This window comes from Ornithodoros turicata, unplaced genomic scaffold (genome assembly GCF_037126465.1).
Source record: "Ornithodoros turicata isolate Travis unplaced genomic scaffold, ASM3712646v1 Chromosome24, whole genome shotgun sequence".
NCBI classification, from domain to species: Eukaryota; Metazoa; Arthropoda; class Arachnida; order Ixodida; family Argasidae; genus Ornithodoros; species Ornithodoros turicata.
Window position 1 is genome coordinate 2,631,184 of NW_026999345.1, and position 26,174 is coordinate 2,657,357.

The following is a 26,174-nucleotide window of genomic DNA, read 5'->3' on the forward strand; positions in this document are numbered from 1 at the left end:
AAATAATCTTGCGACAGTGATTCAATAAATAACAGGTGCCCTGTCTAGAGCATACGCGTCCTTGAGCCACGCAGGTGCATGCCTAGCTGATGACGTCATACCGCGACTCCATTGCTTCAGGTGGACCTTGTCCAGTTGAGCATTAGTGGAAAAACAGTGTGGCCCTGGAGACAACCGGCTGACTTCACGACCAATGAACGACCAGCACCTGCTCTGTGGCTCGAGTAAGTAAACATCGTCGCGCCGATTGGAATGTGGTAACCGACACCAACGGACTACTACTTTCTCTCTCCTCTAATTCCAACAATTGGTGACCCAGACGTTTGACGTTCCACGCCATTTCTCATAGACACTTTCTTTCTTTCTCATAGATACCGGTGCCGATGTCAGCGTTATGCCCGCTAGCAAAGCCCATCGCAGCCGACAACCGTGTTTCATCTTACGCGCTGCAAATTCCACCACCATTCCGGTATTTGGCCAGCAGTCCCTCACTTTGAACCTGGGCCTACGACGAGACTTCCGATGGATTTTTCATGTGGCCGTTGTCTCCCAGGCCATGATTGGTCCTGACTTTCTGACGCACTTCCGACTCCTCATTGACGTCGCTCGAAAACGCCTTATCGACGCCACCACCCATCTTCACGTTCACGGCATCCGGCCTCGCGTTCCACCCTGCCACTGCCTTTCTTGCTGTGCACCGGCGTCGCCCTACTCCCATATTCTGGAAGACTTCCCTGAGGTCACCAAGCCGCCCGACTGGACTCGCCCGGTCAAGCACGACGTCGTACATCACGTTGTCACTCAAGGCCCGCCCGTTCACTTTCGCCCGCGTCGCTTGGCTCCCGAAAACTTATCCATCGCTAAGGCTGAATTCGAGCACATGCTCGAGCTTGGCATTATCCGACCGTCAAGCAGCAGCTGGCCATCCCCACTCCATATGGTGCCCAAGAAGACGGGAGACTGGCGCCCTTGCGGTGATTACCGTGCCTTAAACCCTGCAACGGTGCCCGACCGATACCCATCCCTAACATCTTAGACTTCACCGCTAACATCAAAGGTGCCACCGTTTTCTCTAAAATTGACCTGGTGCGCGCCTACCACCAAATACCCATGGTGGAAGACGATATTCCGAAGACTGCCATCCCCATTACACCCTTTCGCCTCTACAAGTTCCTGCTTATGCCGTTCGGCTTGCGTAATGCAACCCAGACATTTCAACGGTTTATTAACTCTCTCACCTTTGGCCTCCCTTTCATCTATGCCTACATGGACGATATTCTGGTTCAGCGCCACCCCAGAAGAGCACGCCGAGCACTTACGAACCCTCTTCGCTTGCCTACAATATTACGGCATTGTAATCAACGCCGCTAAAAGTGAATTTGGCGTCCCAGAGCTTGACTTCCTGGGTCACTGCGTTAACCAGCACGGCATCCTTCCTCTGCCTTCTAAAGTCGCCGCCATCAAGAATTTCCCCCGTCCCACGTCCGTCAAACAGTTGAGACGTTTCCTCGGTTTCGCCAACTTCTATCGGCGCTTTATACGATCTTGTGCTGCCACACTGGCCCCGTTGGAAGCTCTACTCTCTTCCTGAAAACGCGACGCCGCCACGCTACCGTGGTCCGACGACTCTATCGCGCCTTCGACAAAATCCGGCAAGACATCAACGCCGCCACTCTTCTTGTCCATCCCTGGCACGATGCACCTACTTGCATCATGGTGGACGCTTCGAGCAGTGCTGCCGGCGCCGTCCTGCAGCAGCGAGTTTCTTCTGCTTGGCAGCCCATCGCTTTCTTCTCGCGCAAGTTCAAACCTGCAGAGACGCGCTATAGCACGTTTGGACGCGAGCTCCTGGCCATATTCCTAGCAGTGAAGCACTTCCAGCACTTCTTGGAAGGACGATCATTCACCATATATACGGATCACAAGCAACTTACTCATGCTCTCTCATCTTCTGGTACCGGATATACACCTCGAGAAATCCGGCACCTGGCCTTCATCTCAGAATTCACCACTGACATACCGCACGTGTGCGGCGTCAGCAACCCCGTGGCCGATGCTCTCAGTAGAATATCCACCCTGATCACACCCACTAAAGCGCAGTGTTCAGCCGTTCTGTCTCTGGACCTCCTTGTCACTGCTCAGTCATCTCATGAGGAGCTGGCCGTACTGCTCACGAAGCCCGCGTCCAGCAGCCTCAAGCTTCAGGATGTTTACCTCCCCGGGGCGACGGCCACCGTGATTTGCGACACTTCACAGGGCTCGATCGAACAGGGCTCTATGTAAACTATACGTACGTATATCATGTACGTACGTGTATCGCTCTATGTACTCGAGCAGTACGGATTCGACCCCTACGACAATAAAAACAAGGCGTCCGACGCTACAAATGACTTTGACTATTCGCTCCTCTCTCCAGAGGTCGACGAAGAGGAAGCGGAGAGGGTCGTCTCAAAATTAAAGAAGGTTATTTCCTGGGATCGCGAGGGTTGTGTCTCCGTGTCAGGCAAGCCCATCAGGCACTCCTCCGTCTACGAACTCGTCAATTATTAACGTAAGACGGGAAAGAAACTTTCGTGGCTCCCCAAAGTCTCGAAACTATTGCACCTGATTTCTCTACCCAAATGTTGCAAGCCTCAACAGCAGCAGCAGCAAGCCTCCATTGCGTGGACGACTTATGGAGGGATATGAGAAACCAGAGGGTGCTTTGGGGGAAGTGGACTGCTATAGAAAAGCGCATCACATGAGCAAAAACAAGGCTCTCGCCATTCTCAGAAATCTGGACGCCTACACGCTACACTATCCAGTGAGAAGAAAGTTTAATTGGAGACGCATCATCGCGCTCAAGATCAATGACGTGTGGCAAATGGATCTCGCCAACGTTTCAAATACAAGAGGTTCAACGGTGGCTACTGCTACATTCTCGTGGCGATCGATTCCCTCTCTGGCTTTCTGCGCAGCCTCCCGCTAAAGACGAAACGCCCCACCGAATTGAAAAGGGCCATGATAAGACTTTTTCAGGGAGGTAACGCGCCTACACGCATCTTTTGCGACAGAGGGGGGGGATTCTACAACAAGATCGTCAAGGACTACCTGTCACGAAAGAAGGTCCACATGTATTCCACTTTCGCTCCCATAAGCAAGGCATCGCAGGCAGAACGGGTCATACGCACTTTACGCGACAGAATACTCCGCTACTTTAGAGTAACCGGAAAATATCACTTCGTTTCCGCGCTTCTCAAGATCGTGCGCGACTACAACAACACCAAACACAGGACGTTGGGCATCAGCCCGTCCGAAGTGACGCCCGAAAACGAATTGGAGCTGTTCAATAAGATAAATGGGAAGCCCGTCATACCCTCTGTGAAAAAGCTCAAAGTGGGGGATAAAGTGAGGGTCCTACTACACAGAAAAGGTTTTCATAAGTGCTCTGAAGGGAGTTCGTCGCCTCAGATTTTCACCGTCTCCCGCCTGAGAGACACCTCCCCTCCCGGCGTGCACCTTGAAGATTATCGGGGTAAGGAAGTGGACAGATCTTTCTACCCCGAGGAGGTACTCGTCGTAACCAGAGACGCCAATCAGCCTTGGCCAGTAACGAAAGTGCTCAGAAAGAAGAAAGTGAACGGTCTGAGCTTCTCCTTGGTTCGCTGGTTCAGTTACGATAAAGAACATGACGGTTGGGTTCCGAGCACCGACGTGGCCAAGGTTGGGAAATGACGTCAGACATTTACGTCCACCTCCTGTCGAACGCCACCATAGATAAGTTTCCCTCGAATATACTCAACGCCTTCACGGCAGCTTTCGACAGCCCGCTTCAGCTCTCGAATCGCTATAAAGTCGGTCTGATGGATCTCAGCATAAGCAACGATTTATTAAATATCGTGTACGAAAGGCAAGATGTGAAAATCGAGGTTTCTTTCGAGGACACGGTCAAAGTCGGGAGAACTTTTCGCGTCACCGCGGATCTCGAGAGGGATTTGGGAAAAGCCCTTTCGGAATTTACCGTTTCTTTCACGTACAATAAATCGCGTTACGACTTCATCTTACCCGTAGACGTGAAGGCCGTGGAATTCGACCCTCGGCTCGCATGGGCGCTCGACGCCTCGCTAGCATCGCGCGAAGCAGGTCGTGCGGTAAAGCCTCCCAAATTGAGCGAACGTGAAGCCACCTCCGTCTTATTGGAGCACGCTGCGCCCGTCGCTTTCGGCAACGTCACCTTGAATTCGGAAACCACGTCCCTACGTAACACACTGAACAAGTACTTCCAGACGCACAAGCTGCACACCTCGCTAGAATTCGCGGATAACGTCTACTCTCTGAAAACTCCGAAAGGCTTGCACGTATCGGAACCCTTTGTCAAACTGCTACAGCTCACACCCGTCGAGGGACACAGAGAAACACTACGCGTCTCTCTTCCCGTAGCGCGCCAATTTTCTTTCACGATCAAGACGAAAATCCGTCGATCTTTGTAAGTACATCTGCCTCCCCGCTATTATGCAACACCGCAAGGACTTCTGGATGCGATTAACCAGCGCGTAGGCGAACGCGCGCGATTCGGCTTCGACGGAACAGAAGAGAAATGTAAAATTCGGCTTTCCTAGGGCACCACCACCTTAAGACTTTCCGAGTGCCTGGCCGTGCTTTTGGGCTTCGAATCGCGTACCCTGTTCACGGAGAAGGATGCCACGAGCTCCGTCGAGGTACTCCTGGATCCCCCGTTTCACAACATAATCGTCTACACGGAGATCGTGGAACCCACGTACGTGGGGAGCGGGAAAAAACGATATTAAAAATACTACCCTTTTATTATGAGAAAGACAAGCACGTCGTCACGTACACGTTAGATAACATCCAGTATTTTAACCTGTCTCAATTCGAAATTCCCTCAGTGACGATCGTTCTCGCGGACGAAACGGGAAGACGTTTACCGTTGCGGTCCAAAGGTTGAACCAATTTAACGTTGCGTTTAAAATATGTACTGTAATTCCCCCAAAATAATGCCCGTGTACACAGGACCCCTTATCCAAAGAGGGGGCGGTGTGTTGAGCAACATATCCAAGTTTATCGTTCCCATCTGGCAACAAATAAAACCGATCGCCAACAGAACGTTGAAGCGCTTGGCGGGGAATTTGGCCGACGGCGAAGGAATATCGGGCATACCAACGGGGAGAGACGTGCTGGATTCCGTGGAGGGCTCTGGAAACAACAACAATGGAAAGAAACGTCGCAAAAGACAACAAAAGGTGTCGACACACGACGCCCCTGCAGACATCTTTGGTTCGCCGTGAGGGTCACACATCCGCTGTGCGCTCCGTCCATCATAACGTCAACGAAAGACAAAAAAACAGTCGCAACGGTCGCCGCTCTGTCTGACGAGTGAAGTGATGATATTCGAACCCCTTTCTATTCAATACGGCGTTAAAGATATGTTGTACCAACTCTTTTATCCAGTCAACAGGGTAAATAATAGAGTGATCAAATTTTCTATTCAAAATTTGCAAAGGGCGCGAGGACGGGGAAGAAATGGACGAGAAAGATGTCGCTTTCCCAACAAACCATCTGTTGAGCAGCATGTTTAAGACGGTCACTGTTTATGCGAACAACAAGCTCGTCAGTTCCGAAGAGTTGTACGCCTACAGGAGTATTTTGGACGTCCTACTTCATTTCACGCCCATCGCTCAAGAAACCGTGCACGCGGCTGGACTCTTTGTCGAGGACGACGAACATTTAAAAAGCGATTACGACGTCTCGTCTCGCGGCCCGAAACAACGTTACGAAGTGACGAAGGGTTGGAAATACTTGAACCTGGTAGGTCAGATCAATACCGACCTGTTTCAACAGCCGCGCCTGATGGTACCTGCCGTCGAAATTCGCGTCGTATTCCTGTTAAACAACGACGAATTTAAACTTATATCAGCCCCCAACGACAAGAAAACGTACAATTATGAGGTGGACATTAAAGAGATTACTTTGCACTTGAAAAAGGTGACGCTGGCACCTTCCCTGTTTTTGGAATACGAGCGGCGGCTTCAGACCCCGTCAGCCATCTACGTGTTACGCGGATTGGAAACCAGAGTGCGGAGTTTGAGTGCCGGGAGCTTGGACGCTCACTTTGAAAACGTTTACCCTGAAAGGCTGCCTTCCAAATTATGCGTCGCCCTGGTCGCCACGTCCGACTTCCTTGGCGACATCCAATCGAACCCCTACAAATTCCGCCATTACGACCTGTCTCATTCGATGCTCTCCGTGGACGGCCAGCAAGTGCGAGCCGAGTACGACTTTAAGAACGACCTTGTCAAAATTCCCTACTTTAACTTCTTGCAAGAACTGGGTGAAAAACATTTCGAGTACAGCTACGACCGATGTAAACCAAACGGGTTCTTTCTCTACTTCAACTTGGACGTGGACAAGTGTTCTTGTCCTTCGCATTTGAACGAGTGGCGAAAAGGAAACGTTCGCCTGCGATTACGCTTCGCTAAAGCCCTTCCACACGCGGTCACCGTCCTCTTGATTTCCGAGTGTCCCAAGCTCATGTGCGTCGACAAGGACCGTACGGTCACCTTCCCATAGAAAAGATGTACGAGAGCGACATCTTGGAACTCGTGTCCCTGAACCCCTCGCTTCCTCCATGCTGAGAGGCATTTGCGCTTCCTACGAAGACTACGTCTTACGCAAGCCCGGCTATTTAATCATCAATATGGAAGAGCGAAGAAAGCGCTGCCAGCACTGGGTGCTCTACCTGAAAAACTACGACGTGTTTTTCCGTGTTTTTCGACAGTTATGGACTCCCCCCATCGAAGCAAACCTTCGAAAGAATTTACTAGTGGGCGAGTATAACGACAAGTGTATTCAATCGCCGTTCTCGCCTTACTGTGGGCTTTTTTGTATCTACGTAGCCAGACGCATGTCGAAACGCTACAGCTTGAAAAATTGTGTATCCATGTTTTCCTGTAACCTCGTAGCGAATGACGAAACAATAAAACGTCTCCTCGTGAGCGAACTCGTTTCATAAAATAGTCTATCTTTTTCACGGCATACACAAGACGCTTGCGAGACGATCTTCCAACATGCTGACCCGACGCTCGTCGCCGGTCACCGTGACGTCGAGGGATGTGTGAAGAAGCCAGTAGTGACGGACGATAGGTCGGTGGAAACCCGCGTTGATGAGACACGGACCGACTGCCTCTCCTCGTCTATACCTTTCCGACAGCTCGAGCTTGTAATCTGCGAAGCGCTTCATTTTCTTTGCAATCTTCCCACTGACGGTGAACAGACGTAAGGGTATCGTCTAGGGAATCAAGCGAAAGTCACCCTCGCAGCCATCGCCGTGAATATAATCGCATAATCGCAGCAAGTCTCGATACATTCGCGTTTGCACTAAGGTTGCAAACCTCTGCTCGGGTGTCATGACTGAGACGGAATGAGAGTACGCACAACCTTTTTTTTATTTATCGTGAGAGGTTATACATGAGTTAGCCTCCAGCTTTGGTTTCATAGCCGGGAAGACAGCCCAAATACGGACGAAGACTCGAGTCTAGCCAATGGCTGGCGTTTCTCGACTAGAGTCCACCGCAACGACAGATGGTCAGCTGATCGCCGATTCGCAAAAAGAAGGCATTCGGAGGAAGCTTGAAGGATAGGACCAGGGGTAGATCTCCCGTCAGTAGCCATTCGTAATCTGCACGAAACGAGTGTGAGAAACACGTGTTTTTATCTCAAACACCACACACACACGTACAATCTTCTTGACTCACAGACTGACACTGATGGTCCACCTTCTCCATCTTCCTTCAATAGTCGAAGTCCTTCGCAACGTAGGTCGAACGGTACCATCCGACAGCCGAGAAACAGGCGAATCAATCGGTCTGTCCAATGCTTTTGCTCTGAAAAAGTGTGGCCGGTTATAGAACGTATTAAAAATAATGAGGAAACGTACCTTTAGACCACAATCCACCGCAGTTGGTGCAGAAAAAGCGGGCGCTGCAAATCTCCCGAACTATGTAAGGCGGAAAAAAACAGCTTCACGCGCAGCGAAAGTGTTGTAAACTGTAAACGAAACTCTTCAAACATCACGACGATGATGACGTCATGGGTATTACTGATGAGGATCTATCAAGCTGAGCATGATGGCACGAGAATGACGATCAAACGTTCGCTTCGACATTTATAGTAAAGCTTTTCCTCTCACTCTCTATGACGTCCTTGAACGTGTTTGGACATGTTTCGACGTGTTTGAACATGTTTTGACGTGTTTAGACACGAACCCCGCAATACCAAAACGTCATGCAGCACGAACTAGTCTAGTAGTTAGTGTATCGCGTCCAGTGTAGGAGGTTCGAATCCCACTCTGGGTCTTCTTGTCTGGGACGGCTACACAGGATGTGCCAGCAGTTCCTCTCTGTCTTTGTAGTCATTGAACGTGTCTCGTCTCGAACCCCTGTGTTTCCCCCTCCTCGTCGCACGATATTGGAGGAACAAAAGGCGGCATCTTGTCACAGAAGCAAAGTGATGGATTTACGTAATCGATGGATATCACGTAAATGGAGTTAGTGCGAGCGTGAGAACCCTGTACTATCCCCGTATCAAGACCGTCGAGACAATGCTGCACACGTTCCAGACAATTTGGACCTCCTGGTCCACATTCGCCCACTATTTGGTAAGTGTTTCTCTATCTCTTCTTGTTTAGAAACAGTTCCTTTCTAATACCTAGCGTTTCTCTGCAGGTTTCACTGTAATGCACATTGTGCAGCTGTTGTTCCAGCTGATAAACTGTTCGGGGAGTGACGTACCCCGCTTGGATATGGAGTCGTTTTTGCAAACGTTCGCCATTGTAGGCGAAGAGGACATAGAGACAGTTACGACAGAAGTGCTCATGGCGTGCTACACCACGGAGTGGCGAGAAATCGCCGTGCAGCGGGGACTAGAGGGAGAGCTTTTTTTTAGAGTGCCCCGAAGCTTAGAGGAGTAGACTTTACCGCTAGAAGGCACTGTCCCTTTAAGCTTTGGCGCAGCGGAGCACCTCCTCTACTCCCTGGTGCACCAGTGGAACAGGGTGAGTGCAGCGGGTTGGAGAGAACTCGCTGAACGCTGGATGGCTAGTCAAATACCATGAGTGTTTTTCTATAGCGGTTTTTGTTCGTAGAATCTTTATTCTGGTACTTTATTACTAGACTGGATCCCAGGGTTCTTATGGAAGAGCACAACCGAGAACATTCCATGTAAACGCGAAGGGCAATAAATGCATATTGTCTTTTACATCACGCGACTCTCTCTCTTTCTTTCTCTCTCTACCCCAATACAATAGAAGAACAGCAAACCGCAGATCCTGCGTATAAAATCGAGCGTGGCATAATCCGCAGTTAAAGATGCTGTCGACGATGGCACCGAAATGTTGGCTCTGCTTGCACAGGAGGTAAGTGCATTTTTGTGTTTAGATCGTTGTTTGAGTAATGCCTCTTTTTCTCTATCTCGTAAGTTCATTTGGGAGAATTATTTCAAATTGGGGGGGAGGGGTAGGGACCTCATGCCTAACATGAGGTCCGATTAGGCTTCGCGACGTTCAAAATTTGGAGGAGCATCACCCGCACTATTCATAATTGGGAAGGGCGCGAGTTCATGAAGAACATGAATTCTGATTCAGCCTAATGGGGAACTGGGAGGTGTCCCCCGCACCAGTCAAAATTGGGAAGGGGTGAGAGAGTTCATGGGAAACATGAATTCTGATTAGGCGTAATGAGGAAGATTTGGGGGTACATTTTAATCTGGCTTTATTCAAAATTGAACTCCTTCTTTCATTTTTCGTTAGATTATTTCAAAACGGGGGGAGAATTCGTCCATAACACGAATTTCATTAGAGTCCATGTTGATTATGCAAAATTAAGGAGTTCCTAGAGGGAGAATTATTTCAAATTGGGGTTAAATTAAATCCTTCTTTCATTTTTTGTTTGGTTGTCATCGTCGGCGTCATATGCGATATCACAATGGCATCGAGTAAGACATGGCGCGGGGTCCAAAGTACAGGCGGCGCCAGTGCAATGCGAGGAGGAGGAGGAGCCACTCTGGTTCTACGACGATAGATCGAAAGCCCACGAGGGGCATCCATCCACGACGCGAGCCGTTTCGTGGAGCAAAATGTAAGTTGACCGGCTCTGCTCTGAGCGAGTGTACTTTATGTATGACATTGTTTTTCAGGAAACGATAGCCGCTGTCACCGCATGTCATGAAACACAGGAACCTTCCAGCAACCTCCCCGATAGCCCAACTACCTGCCTGTATAGCAGTACGACCCCTCCTTGTGCAGCATCGGACAAGAGAGACCCACGAACGTCCTTGTGAATCGATTAACCTGAAACAAAGTACAGGCATATATCGACCAATTCCTTTGTATGTATTCAATAAAGATGTTTCAGTGAAAAAAAAACACAGAGTCTCGTCAAAGTTATTGGGACTGTTTAATGCGTTGCATTTCGATAAGCAAACTGTATTTCAATAAATCGGTGACAAAGTTTGCGATGTAGACTGCTTGCAAATGTCGCTGCTTCCGTAGGGCGTGCTTAATATGAGCGATGGCACGAGTGAGAAGGTCCACGATGTCTGCAGCGACGTAGTTCTGCGTTGGCCAAGCTCACAAATCCGCTCATCAGTCCCAGGGGTCCGTCCGGAACCGCTATACAGACGTTCTTCTGGCGTAGATCAGACGCACCATCTCCTGCAGCGGCCCGGCGAGATCTCTCCTATATTGCCAAGGCATACCATGTCTATCACGTAGCGAAAAGCAGTGATGACGAGGTGGTTGCGGGGACTTTCATTGTTGAATCACTCCACTTCTTCCCAAGAAGCGTGGGTGCGGGATCAATTTTGTAACGAGTGGTACCTGAATATTTTCACATATTGATGACGCGAGCGCAGCGCTGCCTTTATACAAATAAACACGCGCGAAGGAACGAGAGCGAAACCGAAACAGAGAAGCCACCCGTCGCCGCTAGGAGCGCGCGCGCGCAACGGAAGGAGCAGAGAGCAAAACCGCCCGCGGCTTTGCGGGCGGGCAGGCGCAAAGGGCGCTAGGACTCGCTCGCTGGATCTCGTGGAGTGCAGACGTGCGCTCGGACGCTCCGCAGTCGCCGCGGGGGTGAGTGATTTGCCGATGTTTGTGCGTTGTTTGACCGCGCTCCTTTTCTCGCATGTTTGCCGTAACAGATATTCCCCGTACGCCCATGTTTAGACTTGTTTAGCAGTGAGCAAGCCTTTTGTTCGTGTTGTCGCATGTTTAGCGTTGTGTGCCTAGTGGTTCCCGCCTTATGGTAGCTGCGTAGTGTTGTGACGCTGTGGTTAGGCCTAACCGGTCGACCCTAAGATTTTTCCCCGATGTGTACTGTTTTCTCCGTGCTGTTTAGCAGTAGCGGTTAGACCTTTTCTCTCGCATGCTTAGACTTGTTTAGTAGTGTTGCCATTTATACCTGCCCAATACACCAATCCTTCCATTGTAATTCATCCAATGTATGTTATTTAATATTCTGCTACATATGCAATGTCCAATACAGTGGGGAGGCCTCTGAAACCATGAGAGAGAGATTCTCCGGCCATAAATTCGATATTCGCAACAATCGCCTATCACCAGTATCCCCAAGAACTCGTTGACATCCCCAACTCATCCTGAGGATGTCACTGTAGGACAGAAATGACATCCTGGGAATATCCCCAAAGGATCCTGAATTTGTTAGAAAAGTGTTAAATTAGACTCCAGAGATGATCCTAGTGATTGTGTGGGACAAAAATGGGACAGTCTCCGGAGCACTATAGGATCATGTTGTTATGCATGTTGCTACAGTGAATCTTCTTTAATTTCTCTCATTTAGAAGTGAGCAGCAGTGTTGCGGATTTGAATCCACGAATTTGATTTAAATCCGGATTTAAATCTACCGGAGGGCTGGCGGATTTGATTTGCCCAAAAAAATATGGGCAGGATTTGGATTCAATCGCATTTTCCACCAATGATTTGGATTTGGATTCAATCGCATATTCCAGGCATGATTGGGATTTGGATTCAATCGTATTTTCCACGAATGATTTGGATTGAATCGCCCCTTTTTCAGCGGATTTGCGCGTGGATTTCGCCAAGCTCCCTCACAAGATGCATGGATTTGAAATTGAGCGAAGCGCCGTTTCGCATTCTACGCGAATTAATGTGACCTTGTCTGAAATCTGCACACGCACTAGCGGCGTCCTCTTCTCAGAACGAGAGGAGTAGCCGTTTTGTTTCAATCACTTCCCCTCACCGCACCGAGGGAACACCAGGTGCAGTTCTTTGAACGCAGTTAACGTTATTCTGTCGATTGGACGGCACCTTTCTCGTGGACCTCTAGCTGAGTCTTCAAGCACGACCCGCTTCAAGCTTGCCAAATTATGTCGCGAAGTTCTTTTTCTTCGCCATCATATTGAACGCATATAGGTACACGCATTCACGTGAAAACAAAGTAAAAACGAACAATAAATATATCACATCCTATCACTTCGTGATTTCGGGAAGGCAATCCAGTTAATAATGACCCCCAGGGTACAGTAACCAACGACCTGTGGTCTTTTGAGTACTGATGGTAGGAATCGACGCAGGCGTGTGTTTTTGGGCGTAGCTGAGCCTAGGCCCGCGATAGGAATTCCTTCACTCAGGCGTGTTCGCCCAGTGCTAAATGACGAGGAGGTTCCTGACCCAAAATCCGCTTTTGGGAAGGTGTACCATACCTACCAACACCACACTGTTCATGCCCCGTGAAGCCCGAGTCAACACCAACACGATACGTGATGATGGAGATGGGGGTTGTGCACCGCCCCTCCCAGAGTGAGCCAGTCATCTACGAGTCAATACACTTTTATCACTATCACGTTTTCTATTTTGGTGTAACACAAAAATTTAAGGACAATTAACGAATTACGTGTTGGCAATGCAACAGAAAGTGCGGCTAATTTTCGATAAAGTTTTGCTATTTTCTTTCTAGATGCCTTCAACTCAACTCCCATCATTCATTCATTACATGTATTTTCGTTGGGCTTCCCTTTGCGCCTCTCTTCCACTGGCATAGCGCAATTCCACGCGGCGGAGTGGCCAGCTGTCGGCTACGCGCCGGCGAGGAGAGCCGTCTGAACCAACGGGGAATTAAATGACGGAGGACGAGTTTTTTTCGTGAGGAGGAATCTAATGCTATCACACTGCAGGCCGACGCAGCTCTGGGCTCGGGCAATGCTCGGGACTGCCTTGCTCTGGGGGACTCATGCCCTTCAAAACGCGGCCGGTGTTAGCTTCCAGCTAATCGTACGGCGGCTGGTCGCGCGTGAAATACAACATCCACATTCGACGATCCCAACGATCCGAAATGGCTGCGCGTCTTCAACCTTTAAGAGGGGATATCACCCGTCGCGGCCCCATGTATTTTCTATGGGGCAAACTTTTCAATTTTTCTCGATAAATACTCGTCCGATCTTAACAATATCGGCCTCATTTGATAGCTTTTAACAATTATAAGAAAATGGATTCTTCAAATTTCCAATTTTCGCTTGGATTTTTCGTTGAGACGTTGTAGAACGTCTGGAAAATAGCCAAAAATTGACCTTGGACTCCTGAAGCGAATAGCAGAAAAAGAAATCATCCTAGGCGACATTTGCTCAATCCATTTTCTTCTAAAATGTGTCCTGAACGTTTTGGTACCGCAATCTCGCGTGTAAAGTCAGCCGTTCAAGAGATAAGTGAAAATATCTGAGTGTATGTACAGCGCTTCCTCGGGACAACTTTTTCTGCCGCCCGGTGCTGCCACGACGCGGGCTTTACGTCCAGAAGGTATTTATCCGCCAAGTGTGACCCTTATTTCAGTATACTATCCGAGCTTCCCTTTCCCAGGAAAAAAAAGGGGAAGGGCGCTAATTCCACTACACCGGGGCTATTCTTTTTCCTGCCGGCCTTTGAGAAGCGGGCACAAGTTGGCATGTAATGACTCAGCCTGCTATTCTCGGTATTGGGCTCGTCCTTGCAGTTCGGACTATCCCGTCGATTCGCTTGGTCCTGTGCGCGTGTTTGTTCCGAACATCTAGAAGCGTCGGAAGATATGTTTGGCGCAGGGACGAGCGGCGATGATGAGCTGAGCAACTGAAAATTCGGCACCCGCCAAAATATTTTCTCCTGTATACGAAAAAACACCCTCGAGATTTTTTAATATGTTGTAGAAGAAGGCTCGTTCTATAAAACTGCGTTGGCTTCAGGCGTCTCTTCCGACCTCCTCATTGCGTGTTTTGCGCTCGATTGTAGCGAATTTTGGAAAAATCGCATACTTCCTCTTTTTTTCCTGCAATGGCTATGAAAGTTACGTGTCTGGCGATTTTTCTGTTGGAAGTATTCCTTGGGGCCTTGGCAGGAAAAAATATTCATTAAAATTTAATGGTTTGATTTTCCCCCGAAAAATCGCGAAGTAAGGAGGAAAATTGCGAAACTTCCGGCCTTTGTATACCTGCACCGATTGCAGCACGACAACCGGGATTTGGACGCTGTGTAGAGCATAGTTTCCTCTATGCGAAAAAGAAATCCGCACAGTTCTAGGTGCTTCCAATGAGCCGCAGTTGCCGTTCACGCTAGGCACGGTTTTCGCCAGCGCTGCGAACTTTGCTCGTGTGTAGCACCCGCCACATTGAGATTTGGGAAGAAATGTTTCGTGGTGTGCTGTTTTGCACTATTAGAGACTGCTAAAAAATTTTCGTAAAAATTTGGGATCGTTTTGTGGGGGCCGAGCAGATCCGCTTGATCATTTCGCGTGGAATCGCCCAGTTGCGATGGTTGGGTATTCTGTGTTCTGCGTCTGCAATTGACAAGCGAAGCTCTATGTTCTTAGTGTAATTTTGTTGTAATGTGCTCCATGTACAGTATAGTTATAACCCTATTTATTAAAGTCAGTTATCTGGCTATCTGAAACCCAATCCATTCTCTTTCCCATAATATGCAGGTGAAAGTTCTCGAGGTATTTCTAAAGCAAATACCACTTTCAATGCTATCACTGGGGGTGTGATAGGTCAGCTTCATATGTTATAGTGAAAAGAGTAGACAGAGCGACGAAAAAAAGTCGGACAACTTTGTTTCGGCAAATAAGGCAGCGAAAAGCTACCGGTGAGTCAGTTGCATAAAGCTCATAACTGAGAAGCTAATAAAAATTAATGGCTTAATCTCTTCAAGTGAAGGCTCTCTATCCATTTATCACCCATGGTTGACGAAGAGGTAATAAAAATAAAACCCGTGTAACTGACGACGTGCTTTCCGACATCCGTGAGAAAATAAAGGAGGGCATAGCGTCAAAGTAATGACCCGTACATGCTATGCGATGTACGGTTTCGCGGAGGTACATGCATTCTAGCTTACAAAAAGAAAATGACTGCGCTCTTTGGCTGCTGAACTTTTTATTTCCAGTGATCGTTCATGCAGTTCTGTCTTACGACCAGGGTGGTCTTGTTTACCTGCAAAATTTAGCAGAATCAGCTTTTAGTTCACGTGCACATCGCATAATCAGAATAATAAACTTACTTTTTTCGGAAGTGACCGCATGCACAGTGCGTCCTGACCAGCAGCAGAAAAGCCAGCGACATGAGCCAGCCAGAGATGAACTTATCCTTCCGCGGCACTGACCATGCGGTGAAAACGAAAGCACCCTGGTCCTATGACCAGGGTGCTTTCGTTTACCTGCAAAATTTAGCAGAATCAGCTTTTATTTCACGTGCACATCGCATAATCAGAATAATAAACTTACTTTTTTCGGAAGTGACCGTATGCACAGTGCGTCCTGACCAGCAGCAGAAAAGCCAGCGACATGAGCCAGCCAGAGATGAACTTATCCTTGCGCGGCACTGACCATGCGGTGAAAACGAAAGCACCCTGGTCCTATGACCAGGGTGCTTTCGTTTACCTGCAAAATTTAGCAGAATCAGCTTTTATTTCACGTGCACATCGCATAATCAGAATAATAAACTTACTTTTTTCGGAAGTGACCGTATGCACAGTGCGTCCTGACCAGCAGCAGAAAAGCCAGCGACATGAGCCAGCCAGAGATGAACTTATCCTTGCGCGGCACTGACCATGCGGTGAAAACGAAAGCACCCTGGTCCTATGACCAGGGTGCTTTCGTTTACCTGCAAAATTTAGCAGAATCAGCTTTTAGTTCACGTGCACATCGCATAATCAGAATAATAAACTTACTTTTTTCGGAAGTGACCGTATGCACAGTGCGTCCTGACCAGCAGCAGAAAAGCCAGCGACATGAGCCAGCCAGAGATGAACTTATCCTTGCGCGGCACTGACCATGCGGTGAAAACGAAAGCACCCTGGTCCTATGACCAGGGTGCTTTCGTTTACCTGCAAAATTTAGCAGAATCAGCTTTTAGTTCACGTGCACATCGCATAATCAGAATAATAAACTTACTTTTTTCGGAAGTGACCGTATGCACAGTGCGTCCTGACCAGCAGCAGAAAAGCCAGCGACATGAGCCAGCCAGAGATGAACTTATCCTTGCGCGGCACTGACCATGCGGTGAAAACGAAAGCACCCTGGTCCTATGACCAGGGTGCTTTCGTTTACCTGCAAAATTTAGCAGAATCAGCTTTTAGTTCACGTGCACATCGCATAATCAGAATAATAAACTTACTTTTTTCGGAAGTGACCGTATGCACAGTGCGTCCTGACCAGCAGCAGAAAAGCCAACGACATGAGCCAGCCAGAGATGAACTTATCCTTGCGCGGCACTGACCATGCGGTGAAAACGAAAGCCCCCTGGTCCGAAGTTTACCTGCAAAATTTAGCAGAATCAGCTTTTATTTCACGTGCACATCGCATAATCAGAATAACAAACTTACTTTTTTCGGTAGTGACCGGATGCACAGTGCGTCCTGACCAGCAGCAGAAAAGCCAACGACATGAGCCAGCCAGAGATGAACTTATCCTTGCGCGGCACTGACCATGCGGTGAAAACGAAAGCACCCTGGTCCGAAGTTTACCTGCAAAATTTAGCAGAATCAGCTTTTAGTTCACGTGCACATCGCATAATCAGAATAATAAGCTTACTTTTTTGTGAAGTGTCCGCATTCACAGGGCGCCTTGGTGAGAAGCACAAAAGCCAACAGCATGAGACAACGCGATCACACGTATATAGCATCAGCACGTGGATCGGGTGCCCAGGGAAACAGTGCACCGAGGCGGAAGCAAATTGGAGAGCGTGCGGAGTACTAATTGAGAAATTGAATGCAGGAACAGACGAAACTTCACGTTCGCGTATGTTCAACGGTTGCGCGCTGAGCGTCGTAGAAAGGAGCAGAAAACCCAACAAGAGACAACCAGATCACACGTATATAGCATCAGCACGTGGACCGGTTATCTCTGATTTGAAGAACCGGAGATCGGAGCTGCTGCCAGAAGGGACACAGATGACGGCTTCTATGCTGTTCTCATTTGTTTTGCTTCGTCTTCTTTTTCGCTGGGTTCAACTCCTGCAGTGGTTCCTCTGTGCCTTTCCTCTTCCTTTCGTCTCTTGCGAGCTGAGCTTCAGTGATGTAGACCGGGTCCCTGATCTGCATCCCCCGACCCTGACGGGGGTCAACCAACTCTGGAAGAAGACAGTTCTCAAAGAACTTCGTGAGCGGTCCCAACATTTTTTCTTCCCAAAAAGTGTCATCCCGAACTATACGCTGAACGGATATTTCATTCCCTGCGAAGACAACAAACAGACAAAACTGTCGCTGTGTGATATGGAGTTGACCTTGAACTTGATAATAATCACTGTTCACTTTCAACACGATGCTGTCATCGGCCCCTGCGCGACAGTACAGGATCTTCTTGGCTTTGACAGCCTCCAAGGGAGAGAGGGACCGTGCGGAGTACGGACATTTCACCTCGATGACAGTATCGTCACCAACAAGGCCATCAGGCGTAGCAGCGAGAAACGGATGTTCCTGACCAACAAACAGACCACACGGACGTACTTCAATTTTCATCTTTTCTTCCAGTCTTGAAATCGCAATCGGCTCATTATCTCGGCCATACTCCACGGACTTGCAGTTTAGAACAGTGTAAAGAATGGACCGAACGGTACTCCTACAACTGGTTGTGGGGAGCATTTTACAAACCTTTCCAAAGATAGAGGCAGTCAGCCGACGCTGGGCCAGTAGTGTCCTTCTCCAACTGCTCCGCCTCGGCGCGTGACAACTGTAGTTCCTCTTTGTAGTTGTCGCAAGCCAGCTGAAACTGCGTCGGGTCCATATCCGGCTTCTGTGCACTGGGACCATAGTCGGGATCCGGTTCGCGTGACGTCCCACAGTTGACTGCGGCGAGAGAGCGCCTACAACGCGTTTGGCCTGACAAGCGGTGCTGCTTTCTGGCATTGTGAACTGCTGCACGATGCTTCAACATGGATTTCGTGAACCTCCCAGGGCTGGTGCTGTACATTGCCTTGTGAAGAGAACGATTATACTGTCTGGAATTGAAGGAAACGACTGCACCTAATGCCCTCGTACGATACGACCGCTTTTGACAGTAGTTGATTCGCTTTCCGCCAATGTACTTCGCAACAACTGAGTTGAAATGCTCAGCCGCGTTGTTGTCAACGTCCAGGATCAAGCTACTGGCATTGTTCACAACACGATTCATCGCAGTGATTATCTCGTTGAAGAGGCCACATCTTCGCAGTTCCGGCACCTGGTTAACTTCTTCATCCTTTGAGCCCTGACAGAAGTAGCCTGCACAATTCCGGTGATCACCAAAGACGTGGAACGGACCGTTTCTGATGTCAGCGACGAGGTTCTCAGTTCTTTGGTGAAGGGACAACTGGGATTGCTCCTTGTGGTGCTTGATGGCCTTGTACACGCCGGCCCTGATCCTAGGAATGTTCTTGATCAAGAGGTTTTTCATCGCTGATGGAACGTGACTGGTTTTCTTCGTCAGAACGATGTCCCTAAGGCGACCACTGTAGTTACGGAGTATGTGGTTCCGACATTCGATTTTTCTCACCACCTGGCTGTCATAAGGGGATGCGTCAAGGATTGATTTATACGTGCTTGAGTCGCCGTCAGCAATCAGTTGCATGTACTTTAGGCCGTGAATCTCGACACTTCGGCGGAAACCCTCGACTATAGCATCTCTCTCCATACTAGCCGAACTGCCTTCCCAGTTTTTATAGCAAACGTGCTCCCGTGGTGCTTCTCCGGGTTTCGATCGTGCACACATGGTGCAGAACTTGTTTCTCACGCCAAGGAAAAGAACCTTCTGGGTGCGATACCCAACGATGACGCCCTGCAATCACATCAGAAATTTTTGAGCAGCCACCCTGTACGCGCGGAAGCGTGGCGATAAGACAGGGGTAGAGGTAGGCGGAGAAAAGTAAAATGAAACGGAAATTTACTTACCATTCCTGAGAGCGAATCGTATTTGTTCTTGTATGATCGCTTGGCCCACGCGCCGTCAGCTACAACGGTGATGGTCGGGATGCCATCAGCGTCCACTTCACCGGCTTCCCTTGCTAACTGTGCCTCTTCCACTCCAGCTTGCTTCATTTCCTCCCAGGCTGCTTTTTCTATACCTTCAGCCACATCATCCTGGCACCGGCTGAAGGTTTTATGTGCCATGCACGGAACGTTCAGTGATCCAAGCAACTCCTGGAGGCCGGAGAAACCACACCCGATGGATATAATACCGGAAACCGCAGCTGTATTCACGTCGATCCGTTGCTGAGCCTCCGTTTTTTGAGGACGTGGCTCTTCGGAATGGACAACATCCTTCCTGTTGCACATCCGACACCGCAGAGTGACGGAGGAGCGCAGCCCGTTCCGCTGTTCTGATACAACATCCATGTCGGCCAAACTGCAGTCGAATGGCGTGTGCCTACACAACCCTTTGAGTGATGAAATGAAGTGTCCGATGTCAATAATGCGTCTTCCGTCGAGGACATATAAATTCTCAGGACTTTGACCGTCGTCGTGAGGGCTTCTGTCCTCATCGAGATGCGGAGCACTTTGAGGACTTCCTAGGTATTCGCACTCATTACCGTCACAGACATTGGCAGATGAACTCGAACCATCAACAGATGACACGTTGACAATAGCTTCGAACTCGTTCATACCAGATACTGTAGAGCTGTTCTTCATACGCTGACACCTAGCCCTTTGGATATTGGCCAACTGTGCCTTCGTCTTCCGTTTGCGCTTTCCATAAACATGCTTGCCAGTCATCTCTGCAGAGTACAACAGAACTTGCCGGTACGCCAAGAAGCTAGCAACTGAGGCTACAGGTTCAACGCACCACGAAACCCAGGGGCTATCTCCTGACCCAGTAAACACCGAAAAGATAGAATAAAAGACTGAGAAGCTGAGCAGCGGCGACTCGGGTCATGCCTGCTGTCAAGCAGGTATTATTCTTATTTGCCCCGAAGCAATGTCTTCAACCTCTGGCACGAGGACAGTCGCTGGTTCAAAAAGAAAAACCAGGGAGAGAGAGAGAGAGAGAGAAAGAATATGCCGTTGTTTCAACCGCACAAGCATCATAAGGAGAATGAAATGCGAGCGAAACTTGGCGCCTTCTCGGTCGCTATGTACAATAGCGTATACGTGCTTTAGAGCGTCAAAGAAAGACGATTGGAATTCCACAATTCGCACAATTACAACTCGGTCTTGAGTCCGTTTTTGCCCTGGATACCATCTCCACGCTCAATATGTCACTTTGTCAAAGCTTACCCACATGACTCACAAGTGCTTGGCAGCCTGACAGCCCTAGCAGGTTTCTTGAGGTGCAACGTGAAGAAGTGCAACGCGCCTTTATAAAAAGGGACGAACCATAAGCACAAGTAGAATTGCAACCGACTGGGTTTTGGAACGGCCACATGAACAAAATTCAGCAGCCAAAAAGCGCAATTATTTTCTTTTTGTAAGCTAGAATGCATGTACCTCCGCGAAACCGTACATCGCATAGCATGTACGGGTCATTACTTTGAAGCTATGCCCTCCTTTATTTTCTCACGCATGTCGGAAAGCACGTCGTCAGTTACACGGGTTTTATTTTTATTACCTCTTCGTCAACCATGGGTGATAAATGGATAGAGAGCCTTCACTTGAAGAGATTAAGCCATTAATTTTTATTAGCTTCTCAGTTATGAGCTTTATGCAACTGACTCACCGGTAGCTTTTCGCTGCCTTATTTGCCGAAACCAAGTTGTCCGACTTTTTTTCGTCGCTCTGTCTACTCTTTTCACTATAACATATGAAGCTGACCTATCACACCCCCAGTGATAGCATTGAAAGTGGTATTTGCTTTAGAAATACCTGGAGAACTTTCACCTGCATATTATGGGAAAGAGAATGGATTGGGTTTCAGATAGCCAGATAACTGACTTTAATAAATAGGGCTATAACGATACTGTACATGGAGCACATTACAACAAAATTACACTAAGAACATAGAGCTTCGCTTGTCAATTGCGGACGCAGAACACAGAATACGCAACCATCGCAACTGGGCGATTCCACGCGTAATGATCCAGCGGACCTGCTCGGCCCCCACAAAACGATCCCAAATTTTTACGAAATTTTTTAGCAGTCTCTAATATTATGGGAAAGAGAATGGATTGGGTTTCAGATAGCCAGGTAACTGATTTTAATAAATAGGGCTATAACGATACTGTACGGAGCACGTTACAATTACACTAAGAACATAGAGCTTCGCTTATCAATTGCAGACATTTATTGAACGAAATGCAAACATTGCCCATCGCTGTGACCCTTTGCTCCACATCTGTCGCAGGCTTCTGGCTTCCTCCGGTAGCTCCATTGTTGCGTGATCTTGCCTTTCAGAGACGTTCCGTATCGCTTCACCAAGGCCAGGGAAATTATTCCTGCAAGACAGGAAAGGCCCCGGCCCTGGGCTATATGGTAGCCGTCCCTGGCGAGCATTCCCGGCTTTGGCACCTTGTCTTTCGTGAGGACCTTGTGCTGCATGACAAACATGTTACACGAAAAAAATTCTAAAACGAACAGACGGCTGGTGATACACGTGTTACGCGCGGGCCAGCCCACTGCAATAACATCGAATACTTACGTCTACGTTCAGTAGGGTGACGCACCCCAGGCAGACTTGAGGGAGGCGGGCCAGCAGTTTGTTGTACCTTTTGATTTCGGGCGAAACCGAGGGCTTTATGAGCTGTGGCATGAGACGAAACACGAAGATATGACGGGCGTGCCTTCTGAGCTCATCAATTAAAACCTAAAACGGCAGAGAGAATCAATTAAACACAAGCAGGATATACCGACGGCATAAACAGACTTGCGCTTACCGATATGTCCCGTATCAGCTCCCGGGCCATTCTGCCATTTTGCAAGTCGTTGCCCCCAACGTAGACAACGATGAAGTCGAGCATGCAGAGGCCGAGCCTTCGGACCCTCTGTGTCAGCCCAGCAGCTGTTGCCCCAGGGTAGCTGAACGTCAGGATGCTCACCGACAGGTCGATGGGCAACCTGTCCCTGCCCAGAAACTTTAGTTGGCTGCTGCCGATCAAAGCCCCTTTCATGGTCGTCCCTGACGGTATCTCTCGTGAACGCGGCCAGATAGACACTGAAGCCACAGCTCGACCTCTCACTACATGCCCCACTTTATATGTGCACAGGCCAAGGGGATGGTGAATCAGCCAGCTTTGTGTTCATGTGAGCAAGAGGAGCAACGGAACAAGGGGGGAAGAAAGAGGCCGGCGCAGAGTCGAAGTGAACTGACATTGTGTAGGTAGAAAACAACGATGACCCAAGACCGATGACACCCAAGGGAGGTAAAAGGGTTATTATACTCCCCCACACAAAAAGAAAAAGAAAAACGAACGAAGGCTTCCACACTCCTGAAAGCGGGTAGTGGACCTCTCAGCTACATGCCGTCATGCAGCATGAAAAAACAAACAGAAAAGGAAAGGAGAGTGAGGAGCGGAAACAAGCAGGTTGAGCGGCTATGATGGCAGGAGCTCTGTGAAGAGCCTGTCAAACACTACATATTTTCCAGTTGATCCGACTTGGTGAATGGACATGTCATTGTACTTGGTTTCCCGTGCTAACGAGTTCAAGCCCAGCGCCGGCTGCGTTGAATGATTTTCTTCTCACGTTGAGGTGCGCACATGTGAACAGTTTCTTGCGATGTCGGTCTCGGGTACGTGTAGGAAGAAATGGTCCCAGAAAGAATAGTCCCGGAGGAATGGCCCCGGAAAAAATGGTACCGGCCAGCGAGAGAGAAAAGAAAAACGGTCCAGTTGACTTTTTTTCTCTCTCTCTCTGTCTTTGCTGTATCTTTGCAGTATGTTGTTTAGTTTTCAACAATGTCATCTTATCTCAGCAATGAAAACAAAGGAAAACGAAATTTTGTGGCAGAGTTTTAGTATATAATAGCACATATGTCACATACTCAATCGTTTGCTATAGTGCACTTAAAGTATACGTACAGCGCGGTTCTGTTGAGCACCCAAAATGTTTTTATGGACATTGAATGATTCTGACAAAACTACTTAATTAATTCATTAAGTATCATTTACCGGTTTAAGGGCTGAGTTCTCAATGAGACAGTCTTTCTTTCCGCTGCTTATGGGGCATGCACGAGCAACACCGAGCACCCTTTTCCCGCCATTACTGGTCGTTATTGTTTAGCTTTATTTATTACAAGTACCATTCTTTTCGTATTTTTATTTGCTAGCATTCAGATTATTTGCTAAACGTTTGCTCTGGCATTAATTTATACTTCAAGACGTGCACGCGCAACAGGGTGGTGGTGGTGGTGATGGTGACAGGGCTTGCCGTTGTCGGCCTCACGTATGCGCAACAGGGAACGGTTGCATCCCTGCGTCCGTGCATAACGTATAAGATAATGGCAATATCACATGTTCAACTCCAGCCTAAATGATCGTATTCGGACATTCCAACCTGATACTTTTTCTGCGCGAAGATACAAAAGAGAAAGAAAACATGTATACGATGTGTATGTGTGTGCTTTTTTTTCTTATTCAGTACTGAGCGAGAATAAATACACAAGTCATACTCTCGTGTAAAATTTGTACACAAAAGGAGGTGTTCAGTCCAAAGTGGCGTTCAGTCAAACGTCTTGAACAAAACCACATTCAACTGAGCAGCATTCGGTCAAATTGGCGGACCACGTGCTAGCCACTAGGTGCCGATTTCGGGAATTGTCGCAAAAATGAAGTTGCTGAAGGTGCACGTTCATGGGGTAGACAGTTGGTACCATCACATGCGAAATTCACAAGTTAGTATTTTTGTTTAATTGGTGAGGGTATTACAAACGAACATTGCATAGCATAAGTATAGCCCCACTGATGCCAACACAATATAAATTATTTCGCCATCGTGAACCGTTTTCTACTCTTCCAGCCGGGAGATTTTGGTGAAGCAGCAAAACGATACACAAGTCGAACAGAGTGCAAACCAAGGAAGCAGCCGACAGACACATGAATAGATACGTTTGTTCCCCAAAGCTGCGTTCTCTTCAAGAACCCCTCTTTTCTTAGGAGATTAACCGCGCATCCCGAGCGAAGTCGGGGTGAACAAAAACAACAGGGTCACGCATGCTGTGGGGACTACATGCCACCGCGCTGTATCGCGCGCTTCTTGAACAACGGCGCTAGTTACAGCACTCGGCGCCCCTAGCGCCACCGCGTGGCTGGGTAGATCCCGGCGCCATCTCGTGCCCAGAAACGACGAAGCGCCGCGGGTGATATCCCCTCTTAAGAGGGAGCACGCTCGGCATGCCCGTTGCCGGCACGGGACGTGCGAACGCTAGAGGTGACACAGTGAGGTCGCCTTCTGTCCACTCATGGGTAGTTCCATTTTAAATCGACAAGGGTAGGAAATTGACAATGTTTAATTTCCATGAAAAATATATATGTTAGATAGCATCTCGATTGATGACAAATGCAACAATTTCGAGCTCCATCCGATGAACCGTCTCCGACATGGAGAGGCGGAAGGTTGCGGCACTGAATGTTGCTTCGAATTTTTTCCCAACTTCCTCATAGCAAGACCTCATAGCAACGCGCTTCTTGTTTTACCACATCCTCCAAATTTGGCTGATAAAAGCTATGGGTTCAAGACAGCACGTGGAAAAAGTCCCGTGACTCCTACTTTAAAGGGGCGCTACGAAAAAATTCCCGAACACAGCACTTCCGGCAAAAGATGTAAGGTTTTTTTACGAATGTACGAACTTTTATTGTTCATAAGCGGGTACATGCATTCCCTTGAAGGTTGACTCATTAGAACCGGTAACTCATTCTCTATCGAGTGGTATAGATATCATTTATATAGCTCCTGTGGTAGAGCGAGCAGACGGCTGTAAGTAGAAGCAACTCGCCAAATTGCTCCCCCAATCGCCTCCCCCCAAAACGTCAGTTTATACATTAAATGTCCCTCTCCCCCTCCCCCACTACGCGCTCCGACAAAGAATTTGCCCCCCCCTCCCCAAACCGAGCGTCTGGATCCGCCCCCTGACACAGGCTGATACGTGGTGACTGATAGTCTGGTACACGTTGAGCAGGCCTAACCGAAAATGTCTTTCTAAACTCAAAAATTTGTCCTAAAATACGAATAAAATTTCGGCCAGAGGATTGATAGGTTGGCCCTTCATATCCTCGTCAATCAGACGAAATTTATTGCTCTTTGTGCCACGTCACGCTGTTATTTAAGTGCTGTTTAGTGAATGCGTGCAGTATTAGTAATGTGCAGAATTTTGGCTCCCGGATTTGTGAAAAGATTCGATAAATCCGGATTTAAAAGCGGATTTGATTTAGGTCCGGAAAAACAAATCCGGATTTGAAAGGATTTGATTTAACGTGTAAAATTAAATCCGGACTTGATTTGGATTTGATTTACTACCTTCAGAAAAAATGCGGATTTGATTTAAATCCGATTTGAGCGGCCAAATCCGCAACACTGGTGAGCAGACGTTTACAGTAGAAAGCAACTTTTTTTTTCAGTTTTTTAACTTCGGCCCCCAGCTGGTAATTTTCAGTTTCTCCTCTTCGATTGTTTTCGATGACGAAGAATGGGTGTCACGGTATAAAAACCTAAAATATAGAAAGTCCTGCGCCACTACGTCTAAGGCAGTCCACTTTGAAAGAAATATGCGGCAGTGGCACTTCCT

At 48.3% G+C, this 26,174-nt stretch overlaps 2 protein-coding genes across 2 annotated transcripts; one reads left to right on the forward strand and one right to left on the reverse strand.

Moving 5' to 3' along the window:
- The first annotated feature begins 394 nt into the window (after positions 1–394).
- Positions 395–1,036, forward strand: LOC135373403 (uncharacterized). The gene has a single exon (XM_064606614.1). The coding sequence runs from the start codon at positions 395–397 to the stop codon at positions 1,034–1,036; it is 642 nt and encodes a 213-aa protein (XP_064462684.1).
- A 14,666-nt stretch (positions 1,037–15,702) lies between these two features.
- On the reverse strand, positions 15,703–17,435 carry LOC135373404 (uncharacterized). Its single transcript, XM_064606615.1, has 8 exons — positions 17,082–17,435; positions 16,874–17,014; positions 16,666–16,806; positions 16,443–16,598; positions 16,220–16,375; positions 15,997–16,152; positions 15,774–15,929; positions 15,703–15,728 (listed from the first exon to the last, which is right to left on the reverse strand). Exons 1-8 carry the CDS (start codon positions 17,170–17,172, stop codon positions 15,703–15,705), a joined length of 1,023 nt encoding a protein of 340 aa, XP_064462685.1. The 5' UTR covers positions 17,173–17,435.
- Between the last annotated feature and the right edge of the window lie 8,739 nt (positions 17,436–26,174).

Bases quoted from the DNA above. Each gene is read 5' to 3' on its own strand.
- LOC135373403 (XM_064606614.1), top strand. From the start codon at position 395: ATGCCCGCTAGCAAAGCCCATCGCAGCCGACAACCGTGTTTCATCTTA.
- LOC135373404 (XM_064606615.1), bottom strand. From the start codon at position 17,172: ATGCTATATACGTGTGATCGCGTTGTCTCATGCTGTTGGCTTTTGTGC. The intron at 16,807-16,873 runs GTAAGTTTGTTA...TAAATTTTGCAG, and splicing joins TCCGGTCACTACCGAAAAAA to GTAAACTTCGGACCAGGGGG. The intron at 16,153-16,219 runs GTAAGTTTATTA...TAAATTTTGCAG, and splicing joins TACGGTCACTTCCGAAAAAA to GTAAACGAAAGCACCCTGGT.